General features: G+C 47.6%; 1 protein-coding gene across 2 annotated transcripts in view; it reads right to left on the bottom strand.

The window, feature by feature from the left end:
• Window positions 1–15,179, bottom strand: part of si:dkey-246i14.3 (ephrin A4) — a 36,593-nt gene that overhangs the window by 14,304 nt on the left and 7,110 nt on the right. For both annotated transcript variants that reach the window (XM_031576197.2, XM_031576196.2), the window contains exon 2: window positions 981–1,279. In XM_031576197.2, coding sequence (XP_031432057.1) covers window positions 981–1,279 — 299 coding nt within the window. The remainder of the gene's footprint in view (window positions 1–980; window positions 1,280–15,179) is intronic.

The following is a 15,179-nucleotide window of genomic DNA, read 5'->3' on the forward strand; positions in this document are numbered from 1 at the left end:
TTGTCTTTTTCTCTTTTTTGTTTTGCTCAGTGTGTAGTTCATATTTTTCTTGTGGCCTTACCAGAGGAGAAGAAGGATGGATAAATGGACGGGTGGATGGACAGACAGACAGACAGACAGACTTCACCACACTATGTCTGTGTGACACACAGCCATCATCTAGAGGGCCACATACACCAACATTCCACAGATATAATCTTCATATATCTTGTTTCATGTTAAAAATAAACAAGTATGCGTGTCTGTGCACAGAGACAGACAGACAGACAGACAGACAGACAGACAGACAGAGACACACACACAATGCAGGGCAATGTAAAACAAGGATACAATCTTTACTCAGAGTCTTTGTTAAGAGTTTGAGATTTCATTTTACACAAATTGGTGTGTACAGAAAAGCTAACTCTCTCAGTCTCCTGACTACAGATAAGCCACCAAGGCAGTCTGGGCATTGTGGTGGAGCCTAGCCTTCCTACGCAAAACAAATTATAGGATGACTACCATATCTACATCATACGTCCTGAAATACAACCTTATGAGTGACTGCTGCATTCAAAACATAAAGCAAACACACACACACACCAAGGAGTATCATAACTGAGTGGATAAAGGCAGCCACGCTGACCAGATCTTTGTGTGTGTTTATCTGCGGTGCTGAAGCTCTTGGGGTGGGGCTTACTGGGAGGTGCTGCACACACACACACACACGCTCTTTTCATCTACCTACTTTTTACTAACTCAGAGCCACTCTGGTACACACACACACACACACACACACACACACACACACACACACACACACACACACACACACACACACACACACACACACACACACACACACACACACACACACACACTTCATAGCAGTGTTCACAAACACACATCCTGTTTCATACACACACATGCATACACAACCTGTCCTCAGAGCCACTCTGGTACACACACACACACACACACACACACACAGTTTCACTCACAGCTATAGTAGTAGTGGTGTCCGGGCAGGAACTCGAAGCCCAGGGAGAACGGCGTGAAGCGCTGGATCTTCTCGGAGAAGCGCACGGCCCCGTACGGGGCGTAGGGGCTGTTGCACTCCCAGCGTTTGATGGCGCCCCGCGTCTCGTGGCAACCTCGGAAGCCCGCCTCCGGCACCAGGTAGAGCGCCAGCGTCTCCGGGGGAGACGAGGACGACGGGAGGTCAGCAGGGTAGTGTGGGCAGAGGATGTCCAGGTAGTCGTTCAGATCCACCTGAATGGAGTAGTCCCCACTCACCAGCCTGAGAGAGAGAGAGAGAGAGAATGCTGATTATGTGGCATAGTTTACATTTTTCTTCAATCATTGAATCCACAAAAGCCATTTGAGATGTGTGTGTGGAGGTGAAGCAAAAGAGAAATATGCGGAGAGAGAAATTTGAGAGAAATATGCGAAAGAAAGAAAAGACACAGACAGAAAGACAGTAGAATGCATTTTCTGACACATTTAAGTTGTCTGGCATGTTGTGGGAATTATCTTTCTCTCTCTTTCCCATACACACACACTTCTTTACCCTCACCCTGTGAATTTTTCCTACTTATTGTGTGGATGTTGTGCTAGTGAGTGCGTTTGCGTTTGTGTGTGTGTGCGCGCATCTGGTGGGCCTTCCAAAAACTTCGGAGCAAGTCTCAACACACACTGGGACAAGGAGATACCAGCTATATGCTAATGTCACACAAAATGCACACACACACACACACACACACACACACACACACACACACACACACACACACACACACACACACACACACACACACACACACACACACACACACACACACACACACACACACACACTTAAGGAAAAGTCAAAGCTAATCAGCTCAGCATTAGCATAGAATGGACCCGGGTAAGCTTCTCTGCAGCCCTGGCCAACAGGGCCCAGCACATGCAGACACACACACACGCACGCACACACAAAAGTGTAGGTGTAGGAGGTGAGAGACTAATGAGTAAACGGGGGAACATGATGAGATGAAGGGGAAAAAGAAGAAGAGAAGGCAGACAGAATGTGTAGAAAGAGGATTAGAAAGCAGGAGGAGGAGGAGAGAGAGAGAGGTGGAGACACGTAAAGGAGGGAGGGAGAGATGGAGGGAAGGGGAGTAAACGGGGATTAGAAAACAGAGGAGGAGAGAGAGGTGGAGACTCGTAAAGGAGGGAGAGATGGAGGGAAGAGGAGTAAACGGGGATTAGAAAACAGAGGAGGAGAGAGAGGTGGAGACTCGTAAAGGAGGGAGAGATGGAGGGAAGAGAGTGAACGAGGGGAGAAGAGGGGCCTGGTTTAATTAGTGGCCCTAGAGAGAGCCTGGTGGAGGACAGTGAGAAGACAAGATGGAATTTAATTGGTCTTTCAGCAATATGTGTGTGTATGTGTGTGTATATGTGTGTGAGTATATGCGTATGTGTGGGTGGGTGGGGGTGGGGGGGGGGCAGTAAGTGAGAGACAGACGAGAGGAAGAGAAGAGGAGATGAGAGGAAGAAAAGAGAGGATGTGAAAGCAGGACGGCTGGTTCAGGTCTGTCACCAGGAGTCTTTGTAAAAGAGCGACAGAGCGAGCGAGTGAGGAGTCACTGGAGAGGAAAAGAGAAGGGGAACGGAGGGAGAGAGAATAGGAGGGGGGGTCTTGGGGTTGGTGGTGCAGTCATCCTGAGTTACGTGTGGAGAGAGAGCGAGAGAGAGAGAGAGAGAGAGAGAGAAATAAACAAGAAAGAGAGAAAAGTAGGCAGAGAGATGTGTGAACAGATTATGTTAATTATTTAATTTTCCTTCTGCAATTACAACACGATACATAGGTCTTTCCAAGTATTAATTAAGTATTAATAAATTATTTACACACTGTTTTCAAAGCTCCCAGGCAAGAGTGTTCAGTCAGCACAAACCATCGAAATAAAATATTTGTATTCACTCCTGGCATTTCATACAAAGGGTTTTTGTTGGTGTTTGTTGTTGTATTGATTGATTTTCTATTTGTGTGCGAGAGTGTGCATTTGCTCATGAAAAATGTGTATATGAGTATGTGGAAGTGCGTGCGTGTGTGTGTGTGTGTGTGTGTGTGTTGACTGACTCCTCTTTAAAACCAGACCAAGTCAAGAGAGACAGCATAAGACAGTAGAAGAAAGCACGAAGTGAAAAGCCAAACCATCGTGCTTCTCTAGTGTCCCACTAATCAGCCGGCTGATCAATACTTGTGACCGAGAATGCCCAATCAGTCAGCACAATGGCACCATGTCGATTGGAACTTGCTCAAATGTGAGTCTGACAACCTAATCAATTGGCAGGACTGCAACCCTGTGCACACCCACTACAATACACAACTCAATTACGAGCAAAACATCACAGGAGAGTCCTTGAATCTGGATATACTGCACATTAACATACATTTCACATGCTACGGTTCATTTGAAAAACAGAACAGTTTTAGTGTTCAAAAGGGCTTTTGACATCTTGTAGCTCAACATGTTGTATTGGAACACATTATTTTTTTTAAATATTATAAAAATACAAGCCTGTCAGTGTTGTAACACTGAACATCTGAAGATATAAACACAGTGCGTACATGCTGGTCAAATACTTCGTTTACTGTAATGATAGCCTTTCAGAAAACAATTTCCGCATGTAACCACCTTTGTCAGCATGAGCTACACCGGGCCTAATGAAAAGTCAATTGCACTCAATACAGGTGTGTTGAACCTTTGATAAGCTTCTCCGTAGGGGGACATTCGAAACTGAGAGCCTTGTAAACAGTAACAATGGCTCACTCAGACTGGGTCCCAGGATGGAATTCTAAGTATGTGCAAGCCTCGCATGACATCAGCGGTAGCGTATAGTCAACAGCTTCCACTCATTTCCTACGGGGGATCTTAAAAGGAGTACAAAACATCCTGCCATAAACCTTCAACCACTCTCCTTTCCATTTCAGAGGAAGCCAGAGCAGCGGGGTGGGTGCAGACCTAACAATGCCAACCTGTCCTTTCCATCTCTCCTCTTAGAGTGGAGGTATGGAGTTTAAGGACCGGTTCAGTGTTCAGAACGCTTATCCATCTCTCCTGCACTGTAACGAACGTTCCCTCACCACTGAATACAGTTTCAGTGCCTCTCTACGGATTAGAACGGAGCGGATTCAAATCAATATACTATTAGTGCGTGTCCAATGTCCGTTTGATCTGTTCAGCTCAAAGCACAGAATTATGCATACGTACGCTTCAAGGTGACGTTATCGGTTTGCCCTCAACACATCTGATGGATATGAACAGAAAAACACCAGGCTTGTCCTTTATGCTGAGACTCGTTCAAAACACTGACTTGATGGACAACAACCTACATTACAGCAGAATTTGTCATTGCGCAATGCTGTGTTTTGTGCTTGGCAGATATGTCAATTTGGCTTTATTTGAGTGCTTTTGGGCGTATTAGGAAAACTATTTTGATTCATTACAGAGTCATTAGATAGTTGTCCCACCTTATAAGGAAATTGTCACAATCTAAAAACTACGGGCAGACTCCTAAGAGTGTGTGACAGTTGTGCGTCAGTCCACAATGTATTCATACGCCATCAGAGGGCACTTTTCATTGTTCTGCCCAACTTACTTCCAACCTCCCTCCAACCCCGTTCCTTTCTGCCTCTCCACCTCTCTCTCGTTCACTGCACAGTGCATATTTTTTACCCTAGGTACACAGAAACCCAAGTGTGAACCCCTGCCTTGCCCGCCCGCCCCCACACACACACACACACACACACACACACACACACACACACACACACACACACACACACACACACACACACACACACACACACACACACACACACACACACACACACACACACACACACACACACACACACACACGTACACACACACACACACACACACACGTCTCCCCATCTCCCCTCTAGCCGCCTATAGGAGTCGGCTCCTTGTCTGTGCAGTGAAAGGAGGGTCAATAGTTACAGTAGGTCCAGTCCTGTTCCCAAACTCATCTTTTGTTTGCTTTTCCACTCTCTCAGTCTCACTACCTCAACCACCAGCTCAACTCTCACCACAACTTCCACTCTCACAGTCTCACCTCCTCCCCCTCATAGTCTCACCACCTCACCACCTCCTCCCCCTCATAGTCTCACCACCTCACCACCTCCTCTCTCTCACAGCCTCACCACCACCTCCTCCACTCTCGTAGTGCTCATAACCCCCCTGCCCCCATTAACCCTGATACTGCAGGAGGCGAGGAGACAACACGTCTGAGAGTGCCAGTCAATGCACAGAAAAAGAGAAAGAGAGAGGAGAAATAGAACAGGGAGAAAGAAGATTGAGAGGAAGAAGACAATGATGACAAATGCCAAAAAACTAGGACGAAAAAAGGAAGCAGGGGGTCTATCCTTTATCGTTTTAAATGACTGCCTTCTGAATTGGGACACGTCAAGGCTGCTTGGGCAAATGAAAGGGATGCTATTACCTCGGCTTGTCACACAAACACACACACACAGAGCAATATTACTAAACAGAACCATTAGTTCAGTGGCACCTATTATCTTAGTCAGCATGAGGGGAATGTGTGTTTATATGGCAATGACACTCAAATCTCATGTAAATGGCTTGTACATTACCATAGTGGACATACATTGGCCCAGCAAAGAGAAAGCGAGAGAGAATAAGGGAGAGGGAGAAAAAGAGCACGAGAGAGAGAGAGAGAGAGCGCTGTACATTAGCAAATGGCCTCACTCTCACAGATCGACAATAATGGAAGTGTTCATTTGTTCACAGATCGACATTTTGCTCAAAATCAAAGGAAAAAAAACCACAAGAGTAAAGGTAATCAATGCAAATTGTTCACCCAAAGGACCTACCCTTTGTGTGAACACATACACACCCCCACGCCTCTTTCACCCTGTACTTTCCAACGCGGCTACCTGCAGCGAGCTAAAACGGGCATCGTTGCTGCCATTACTGGCGTAGCTGCAGTCGCGTTAGCTGCGCACTGTAAATATATTGTGAGTACATGACAGTGGAGGTCCATCTACGCCAGTGGGCCCTTTGATCCCTTTAATAAAAGGGAATAATTAAAGACTGAACAACGAGCCAAGCTGTGGCTTCGCCTCGGCGCCATGCATACCAAAGCCCCTTGCACTAGCACAAAAACACACTCCTTCTGTTAGCGCACGGCTAATTGCTAAATGGACCTGATAATTGGTCAACAATGCCCTGTTTGGTTATGACAAAGGAAAAATATGCAAACCTATAACACAGGATGGGGAGGGGGGGGGGGGGGGGGGGGGGGGGCTGGAGGAAGAAGTGGCGGCTAGGGGTGGGCGAGGGGCGGGGGGGTTATTTCTTTATCGAGCACAAAAACACTGCTGAAGAGTGTTGAGGGGGCGGGAGAAAAAGAGAGAGAGAATGGCCGAGGAGAGATGGCTACAAACAACAACAAAACAATTTTGAGCAGAGAGGTGAAAATCCTGGAGGAATATTTTTCCAGTCTCATTAAAAATGTAATACTCTTCAAAAATAAACAAAGTAAACAATGAACGAGTAAATCAACAGAGAGCGCTGGACAGTACGGGCACGTCAAGGATCAGGGCGAAGGATACAGAGAGCGGGGGGGGAGAGAGAGAGAGAGAGAGAGAGAGAACATGAAGAGAAAGCAAGAGAGCGAGAGAAAGTGAAACTGCGCACGAAGGGGACGGGCACCGGGGGGATGTGTGTGTGGTGTCCACAGCTCTGGTTTCTGAAGGTGGTCTGAGCTTGTTCACTGGAGCCAAACCTCACCTCGGTGGTGGTCACCAGCGTGAGGACAGAACGAGGGAGAAGGGGGGAGAGAGGGGAAGAGAAGAAAGGAGAGAAGTGGAGACGGTCTTGGACATGGGGTAGCAACAGGAAACTCAATGAGGGGGTGGAGAGAGAGACAGAAAGAGAAAGACAAAGAGAAAGAGAGAAACAGAGAGAGAGAGAGTTTCCGAGGAAGAAGGAAGAGAGAGAGAGAGAGAGAGAGAGAGAGAGAGAGAAAGAGAACACAACAGGGAATGGAACATTCTTTCCCAAAGCAGTTCCATCGCTTCAGTGCCCTTCTGCTCCACAGGGCTCCCCTCCATTGCAGAACAACTGCTGTCCTCTGACACCACAGAGAGACGTGAAGAAAGAAAGAAAGAATGAAAAAGAGATAGATAGATAGATAGATAGATAGAGTGCTGATCAATGGCAAGATCAGACTTTTTTCCCCCCTCTCCAGTTGCCTGCTTGTCTCCCTTTCACACCCTCCTCTGCTTATCTTATTGAATGTGACGTGCATACGACCTGGATCAAAGTCATCTCCTCATTCACCATTAACCTTCACCAGGAGCCCTCCTCCTCCTCCTCCTCCACCACCATCTCTCTTTCGCTCTGATCAGGTCACATTAGTCTCATGGGTCGGACAGCCATGCTACAGCGATGAGCTCTTGAAGTCTCACGGCTATCCAGTGCCATACTGCACGCGTGCGCGAACACACACACACGCACGGAAATAGTGAACACCACCAGAGCAAGACAACTACACTACAAACAAATCAGCGCAAAAATAAAGAAATAAACTACAAAGTGTGAGCAGACCACTAGAATACCATAGAGACAGATATTACTCCTTTAATATACTACTACAGGGTGTACACACACCCACACAGGCACACACACGCACACTGACACACACACTCGAATCGAAAGCCTCAAATATGCATGCTGCACCCAGTTAAAAATACAACGTATGAATTACAATATCTGGATTCTGAATCATGCTACACCACACACACAATACAAAGCATCAGTCATCAACAGACAGGAATGCAGAGCATTTGACATGCAAATTTCATTCTTCAAAAACACACACCAACCAACCAACCGCCTCTTCCCCATTCCCAACCCCCCCAAGCTTGGAAAAAAAATATGACAGTCCTCCCCAACACATGATCAAATACCATAGCTCAAAGCCAATGTGTCAAAAGAGGGGCGCTCTATGAAGGCTTCTGCACCAACATGGCTGTCATGAGTGGCAGGAACTCACAGTGGGGGCAGTTAAGGCTTTGGTACTACCAGTAATACTCGCATCGTCAGACATTGTAACAGTGGCCACTGATTTAATACGTCAATCAAAATAATAACATTAGCAGTCTTTCAACGGATTTCATCATTTGTAGAAATTAGAAGCTCAAAATTGCACTTCTCTTAATGCCTTGCTTATAAGCTTGTCTACATAGACATTATATGATCGCCCCTATACCTCCCCCACACACTCGTTCGCTCGCTCTCTGTTGTCGCTGTTATGAATCATCGCCCAAATACACAAAATCACAAATACCATATGGTCCCTCCCCCCAGTGACAGACAGACACACACACACACACACACACACACACACACAAAGCTGTGTCCTTCCTGACCAAATCAAATCCTCTCCTGCATTCCTCTTGTCCTTCACCTCAATCTAATCACCCTTTACTCCTCTACTCCTCTCTCCTTCTCCAACCCTGCCAATCCATCTTCCACTTCTCTCCATCCCCCCAGACCCCCCCTTCCCTGTATATGTAGTCATTAGCGTCGAAGCTAGCTGCTCCACGGGTGTTTGCCTGGCCAGACGACCATGTTGTGTCTGACCCTGCATCTTAGGCCCCCAGCACACAAACACCTACTTAGCCCCCTGCTCCGACCATCTGCTGCTCCCTGCGTCTCTCCCGCAGTTGCACCGAGCCCCCCACCATTCCCTCCCTCCCCCCCCCGGCACCGTCACACGCCAGGAAGGGCGAGGCGGAGGGGTGGTGTGTGTGTGTGTGTGTGTGTGTGTGTGTGTGTGTGGGGGGGTGTTCGGAAACACAGCGCTTTTGTTATTCCCGGCACCCAGTAGTGATCTGCAGTGCCATGGCCATGCGAGCGGCGACTTCCTCCACTTCCGTTCAGGCTGATGGGAAGGGAAGTCTGCTCACAGCTTGTTGACTCCTTTCACTTGCTGTAGCACCACCGTGGTACATGCCGTCCAAGGTTTCCTTTCCAGAAATGCACACTCAGTCACACTCACACATGTTTTCCAGCTGGTCAGGACAACGAGGATGTGGTCAGCAGCACTACTGTACATGGTCACCATGCCTTTGTGGGGGTGTGAGAGCATATGAAACCAAACTCCCTCTGTTTGGTGTGTTTGGTGTGTGTGTGTATGAATGTGTGTGCGTGCGTGTGTGTGTGTGTGTGTGTGGAACAGTGCGTGTGGAACCGTGCATGTGTATCGTGCGTGTGGAACCATGTGGAACCGTGTGCGTGTGTGTAACGGTGTGTGTGTGTGTGTGTGTGTGTGTGGAACCGTGTGTGTGTGTGTGTGTGTGTGTATGTATGTATGAACGTGTGTTTGGAACCATGCGTGTGAGTGTGAGCGCGTGTGCGCGTGTGGAACCGTGCGTGAGGAACCGTGCGTGAGGAACCGTGCGTGAGGAACCGTGCGTGTGTATGTGTGTAAACATGCGTCAGCATGTATGTACATTAGTACAGCCATCATATACATTTATAATGCAACATGCACATGTCCCCTTCCAATACAAAGTGTGTACATGAGCACATGTGCATTCTCTGTCACCACAGGTACGGCCTCTAGGCACTCAGGGGGCACTGCCGTTTACTCCTTTTTTCTCTTCTCACCTGTCTCCCTGTCTCCCTCCCTCTTCCTTTCTCTTCTCACCTGTCTCCCTCTCTCCCTCTCTCTGTCTGTCTGTCTGTCTGTCTCAGTCTCTCTCTCTCTCTCTCTCTCTCCCTCTCCCTCTCCCTCTCTTTGCTCATTTCCTGAGGAGTTCTCTCAAGGGAGCATCTACTTCACAGAGTGCTGGTCAGCTTGGATAAGAGAGTGTGTGTGTGTGTGTGTATGTTTCTAGGGGGTTGATACCCCCTGGAAGCAAGGATCAGTCAGCTCTAGGTGGGCTTACGGTTTGTGAAAGCATCTGTGTAAGTGTGTATTTGATATAGAATTAGCTGAGCAGGTCAGTGATGTAAATGTGTGTGTGTGTGTGTGTGTGTGTGTGTGTGTGTCTGTGTGCAGCCAGTCTGGTTTAAGTCACTGTGTGTGTGAGCAGGTAGCTGGCCTCTGTAAGAGTGTGTGCGAGCGAGAGATTAGGCCCCTTCGAGCCTGTAGCCTGGCCGCACTTCAGTGGACCTGCAGGGGTGGGTTTGTCAAATTTGCCACAAAAGAAAATTGCCTCTAGAGAGAGAGAGAGAGAGAGAGAGAGAGAGAGAGAGAGAGAGAGAGAGAGAGAGAGAAAGAGAAAGAGAGAGCGCGACAGAGAGAGAAAGAAAGAGAGAGTGGTTTTCCACTTTAGCGAGGCACCGGAAGGGTCTTTAAATGCATTTACTGCTGGGTGGCCGCGCCGACCAAGACCCCAGAGGCCAAATCTCACGCCGGGCACAGTCTCCATTTTCTGCCTGTTAGCCCTGTCCCCCCTTTTCAGCCAGTCAGCAGGACCTGCCCATCTATAAAAACCAGGAGCTTGATTTAAGCCGCATGCTAGCATGCTGTGCGTGCTTGTGTGTGTGTGTGTGTGTGTGTGTGTGTGTGTGTGTGTGTGTGTGTGTGTGTGTGTGTGTGTGTCAGTGAAAGAGAGAGACATTGTGTTGATGTGTGCATGGTAGAGGACCCCATCAAGATGAGACATCCTCCACCCAGGACACATATGCTGACACATCCACACGGACGTGGGTCACTATCGGCCATTTTAACTGCTAAGCGTCGATAAAAAAAGTTTAAAAAAAAACTTGTCCCATGTCCTCCTGTGGCTGCTCTCCCCTCCCTCCCTCGCCTCCTCTCTTCTCTTCTGGACTCAGTTGGGGATCCTGTTGGAGCCTCCCCCACCCGCTGCTTCCAGTGTGGGGACAGCCTCAGACCAACTGGAGTGGAAGTGTATTCTTTCTGTCCCCGCTGAGAGCATGGCGATAGGGCCAGAAATACCCTCCTGCCTTGCGTGAGCAGCGTGTTTGTTTGCGGAGGGTGTGGCCCGGGCTAAAATAGGTCAGAGGTGCCGTGGCCTGGGGGAGAGCCAATCCGAAGCTGGGATTCATGCCAGTCTCAGCTCCACCTAACTCACTCTCTCTCTCTCTCTCTCTCTCTCTCTCTCTCTCTCTCTCTCTCTCTCTCTCTCTCTCTCTCTCTCTCTCTCTCTCTCTCTCTCTCTCTCTCTCTCTCTCTCTCTCTCTCTCTCTCTCTCTCTCTCTCTCTCTCTCTCTCTCTCTCTCTCTCTCTCTCTCTCTCTCTCTCTCTCTCTCTCTCTCTCTCTCTCTCTCTCTCTCTCTCTCTCTCTCTCTCTCTCTCTCTCTCTTCTCTTTTGCTCTCTCCATCCTCCCTCCGTTCTAACTTCCAGACCACAAACTAATGAGGGTTCTCCATGTTTTTTTTTTTTTAAGAAAAGAAACATTTTCCCCTCCAGAACCTTAAATAGGACTCTCTCTCCCCTCTGCTAAAACGGAGCCTGTTATCTTCTCCTTGTGGGAAAGCACTGAGGAAGTGGCTTCCAAAGCAAGGCTAGAGCAGGCTAGAGCAGCCTAGCTCTGCAGACTGGGGGATCTTTCAAGGGATTGGGGTTTCTACAGTTTGAATACCAAGGTGGCTCAGTGTACAATTTGTCTCCAATGGCTACCCAAGGCCTGTGCCTCAAGACCCCAAAATCACAGTCCCACGGAATTGTGAGGGAAGGCTCTAAACTGGTTCTAGAACCACAGGCGAGGGCAGGCTCTTCCTGCGAGTGCTCTGCAGTCATGTATAAGTGCCCAGCTTCCTCCTCCATAGCCCAGCTGTGTTAGCAAATTGGGTTAAGGGAGACAGGGTGGGGGGGGGGCTGTATGGGGAGTGGGGGCAAGAATGGGAGTGAGGGAGGGTTCAGCGCAGCTTCAGCAGCTCTCAACACGGCGCCATCCTGAAAAGGGCGCCTGCGAAGCAAATCAGCATTAACAATAAATCTCAGCTGGCTTCACAGATCCATCACCCCCTACCCCACACCAGCCTGCCCCCCCACCCCCCCCAAAATAAAGTGGGTCACAGTTTTGATGGGCTCAAAGCATTTTTTTTTTTTTTGCAATCTCTCCTCATTTTTTTGTCCCTAGCATTTTATCCCAAACACTTCACCATTTTTCTTCTTCTTCCTCCTCTTGCAGACGGCGGGGTCAGAGAGTCTGTGGTAAGGTTGGAGCCCAAGTGTCTCATCAGACAGCGGCTGCAGGAGGTTGTTAGCGTCACAGGCGACGGCAGCGCGGGGCTTGTGGGTTAGCGTCCCTCGCTAACACATGTCAGGCTAAACAGGCTCCGCTAGCAGCCTCGCAGCTTGGGTTGGCCTGAATTATTCAAACCCAGACGAGAGGGTCTGACCTCTCGATCTCTCTTGTTTCCTCTTTCTCTCTCCGCCACTTCTCACTTTCTTTCTTTCTCTATTTCTTCTTCCTCACTTTAGTAAAGTTTTGTTCTGCCTTTAGGTTTTCCTCCTCTATAGGATCTGTGCTTAAGCTAACTTCCAAGCCAGCCAGTCAATATTTCATTCTCTCTCTCTCTCTCTCTCTCTCTCTCTCTCTCTCTCTCTCTCTCTCTCTCTCCCTCCCTCCCTCTCGCTCTCTACACCTTCCTTCTGCTCTTTTTTTTCTTGTTCGAGTGCCTTCCCGCCTCCTCTCATTCTTCCTCTCTCTCTCTCTGTGTTTATTTAAGCATTTTCACGGTCACTGCATTGTAATCTCGTGGGACAAAACTGCCCTTTCTCTCCCTCTCCCTCCTTGTCTGTCTCTCCCTCTCCGTCCTCGTCTGTCTCTCCCATCCCTCCTTCCTTCTACTCATCCCCCCTTGGTCCCTGCCTCTCCATCTTTCTCAGTCGGAATGTTTCAAATTCAAATTCAGATTGCCTTGCCTTGAACTGAAAGGGCATGAGAGCGTATTCCCCCACAGCAGTGAAGGCTTTTGTCAGACTGTAGCCAGGCAAAGCGAAAGCCACACAGCCCAGCGCCTCCGAACATGCCGGGGCCACAAAGACCCGTGCTGTATAAAAACCACCCCCCTCAAAACAACACCCCTATACATTACAAAACACAAAGCAGCAGACCGTGGCTTGGCCTCCCATCGTATGTTAATGGGGTTTTTACCTCCCTGTGCAATATGGAAGTGTTCTTTTATGGCTGCCTCTTTAGCGCTGACGATTCTCCAAATTCTGATTTATCATCCATGTTTCCTTCAGCCATCAAAAGACTGTGCCAAATTGTACATACACATTTTTTAAAGAAATCCTCGTAAAATTGATCAATATTCTGAAAGATATTTTAAGAGGGCATTGATGGGCCAGCCTGTGAAATGATTGCATGTGTGCACATGCTTTAAAAAAAAAGTGTTAATCTCTTACTATGTAAGTGTGATGGACCGTTCTGTGCAACGACAAAGAGAATATGAGGTAATTATGAGGGGTTACATATAGAAGCAAACACCATCTTCATAAGTATTTGGGTGTTAAAACACCACCTGTTTTTCGGTTTCATGCATGAGGTTAAGGCAGCATTGCAAAAGCAAAAACAGTTGTTATAATGCGGAAATCTAGGCTGGAAGTCGTCGGGGATACAGAGAGAACAAGGGGACACCCTTGTTGCGCATGGCCCGACTCCTCAGATGAAATTGGCAGGGGGTAGATTATCAGATTATGGCAGGGATTACTGCCAGACAGCTAATGCACAACAATGCTCCATCTACATGAGGTTTGATTTGAATAACGTCAGATAACTTTTGTCTGTTAGCTAACCAGCCCCTCAATGCAGAGTTTAGAATCACACATAGGGATATATGTTTTATTCCTTTTATGTGTGTGTGTGTGTGTGTGTGTTGTGTATACAGATATATGCTAAATTCCGTTCTTGATTCTATGCTAAATTCACCAGTTACTTTTGCAGTCGGCATTCGTTGCTACACATACGTTTCATATTTAACCATATTTTCTAGCATCGCTAGAAACCCTTCATAGCATAAATGCTGTTTCCTTGTGGATGGGGTGGGTGGAACTGAAGTTTCCTCCAACAGAGACAGGAAAGAAGTGAAAGGCCCTGGCTGTCTGGCAGATAAGTAGTTTTAAATTAACCATCTGAGGCATGCTGCTTCCACTGTGCCCATTACTGTGAACAGCAAGCACATTTTCTGCGAAAATACACTCAATTTGAATAAAGAAATATAACGCAAATTTCAGTTTAATATTTTAAAGGTCCTTGCATGCCTGCTATAATACAACTCTTGGTAAGGAAATGGGAATTTGATTGATAGGTCTGTGTGTGTGTGTGTGTGTGTGTGGGCATGCATGCACATGTTTGCGTATGCTGATGTTTGCACACCTGGTGAGTAAACATTTCATAAGCAGTTATTTTCAATCCCATTTCTAAATGTATATTGGAATAATGGGGTTTCTTCACTCTTGCCAGTTTTACAATATTTTTCATTTGAGAAATTATCAAACCAAGCCAAGCGGTGGTGGCACACTATTTGGTGACACACATACTTCACATTATACTATACTGTACAGTATACCAATATACAGTCAGTGGGAGTCTGTGTGTGTGTGTATATATTTAACAGGCCTAAATATACATTTGCAGTAACTGTAACAGTGTGACATGAATAGATCTGCTATGTATGGAGACAGGGTGTGTTTTGTTAGGTAAAAAAAACGAGAAAAAAAAAGACAGGAACTTCATTCTTGTGCAAAACGCATACTTACAACACACACAATAGCATATTTACAACAAAATCACACAACAAACTGCACAAACACAAACCCATCAAAGGGACACACACACACACACTTGGCAGAGGGGGCTTTGGGGTCTGCAACCCAACATTCCACACATAGTTCTTCAGTTCCTGTGAAGACACCCTATAACCAGGTACCACACACTACTGGCACATGGAGTGTGACTCACAAAGGGGTACGTGCGCTCACGCGTGCGCACGCACACGCACACGCACACGCACACGCACACGCACACGCACACGCACACGCACACGCACACTCCCATACTGGGTGCCCTCCACCAGGAGATCCCGGTCTGCTCCGACTAGCATGACCAGGGAATTTATCGCTAAAACTGGTGCCCTGACAGTGACAGTAATACCTGCTGACATCTTTTCTTTCTCTC

This window comes from Clupea harengus, chromosome 11 (genome assembly GCF_900700415.2).
Source record: "Clupea harengus chromosome 11, Ch_v2.0.2, whole genome shotgun sequence".
Taxonomy (NCBI): Eukaryota; Metazoa; Chordata; class Actinopteri; order Clupeiformes; family Clupeidae; genus Clupea; species Clupea harengus.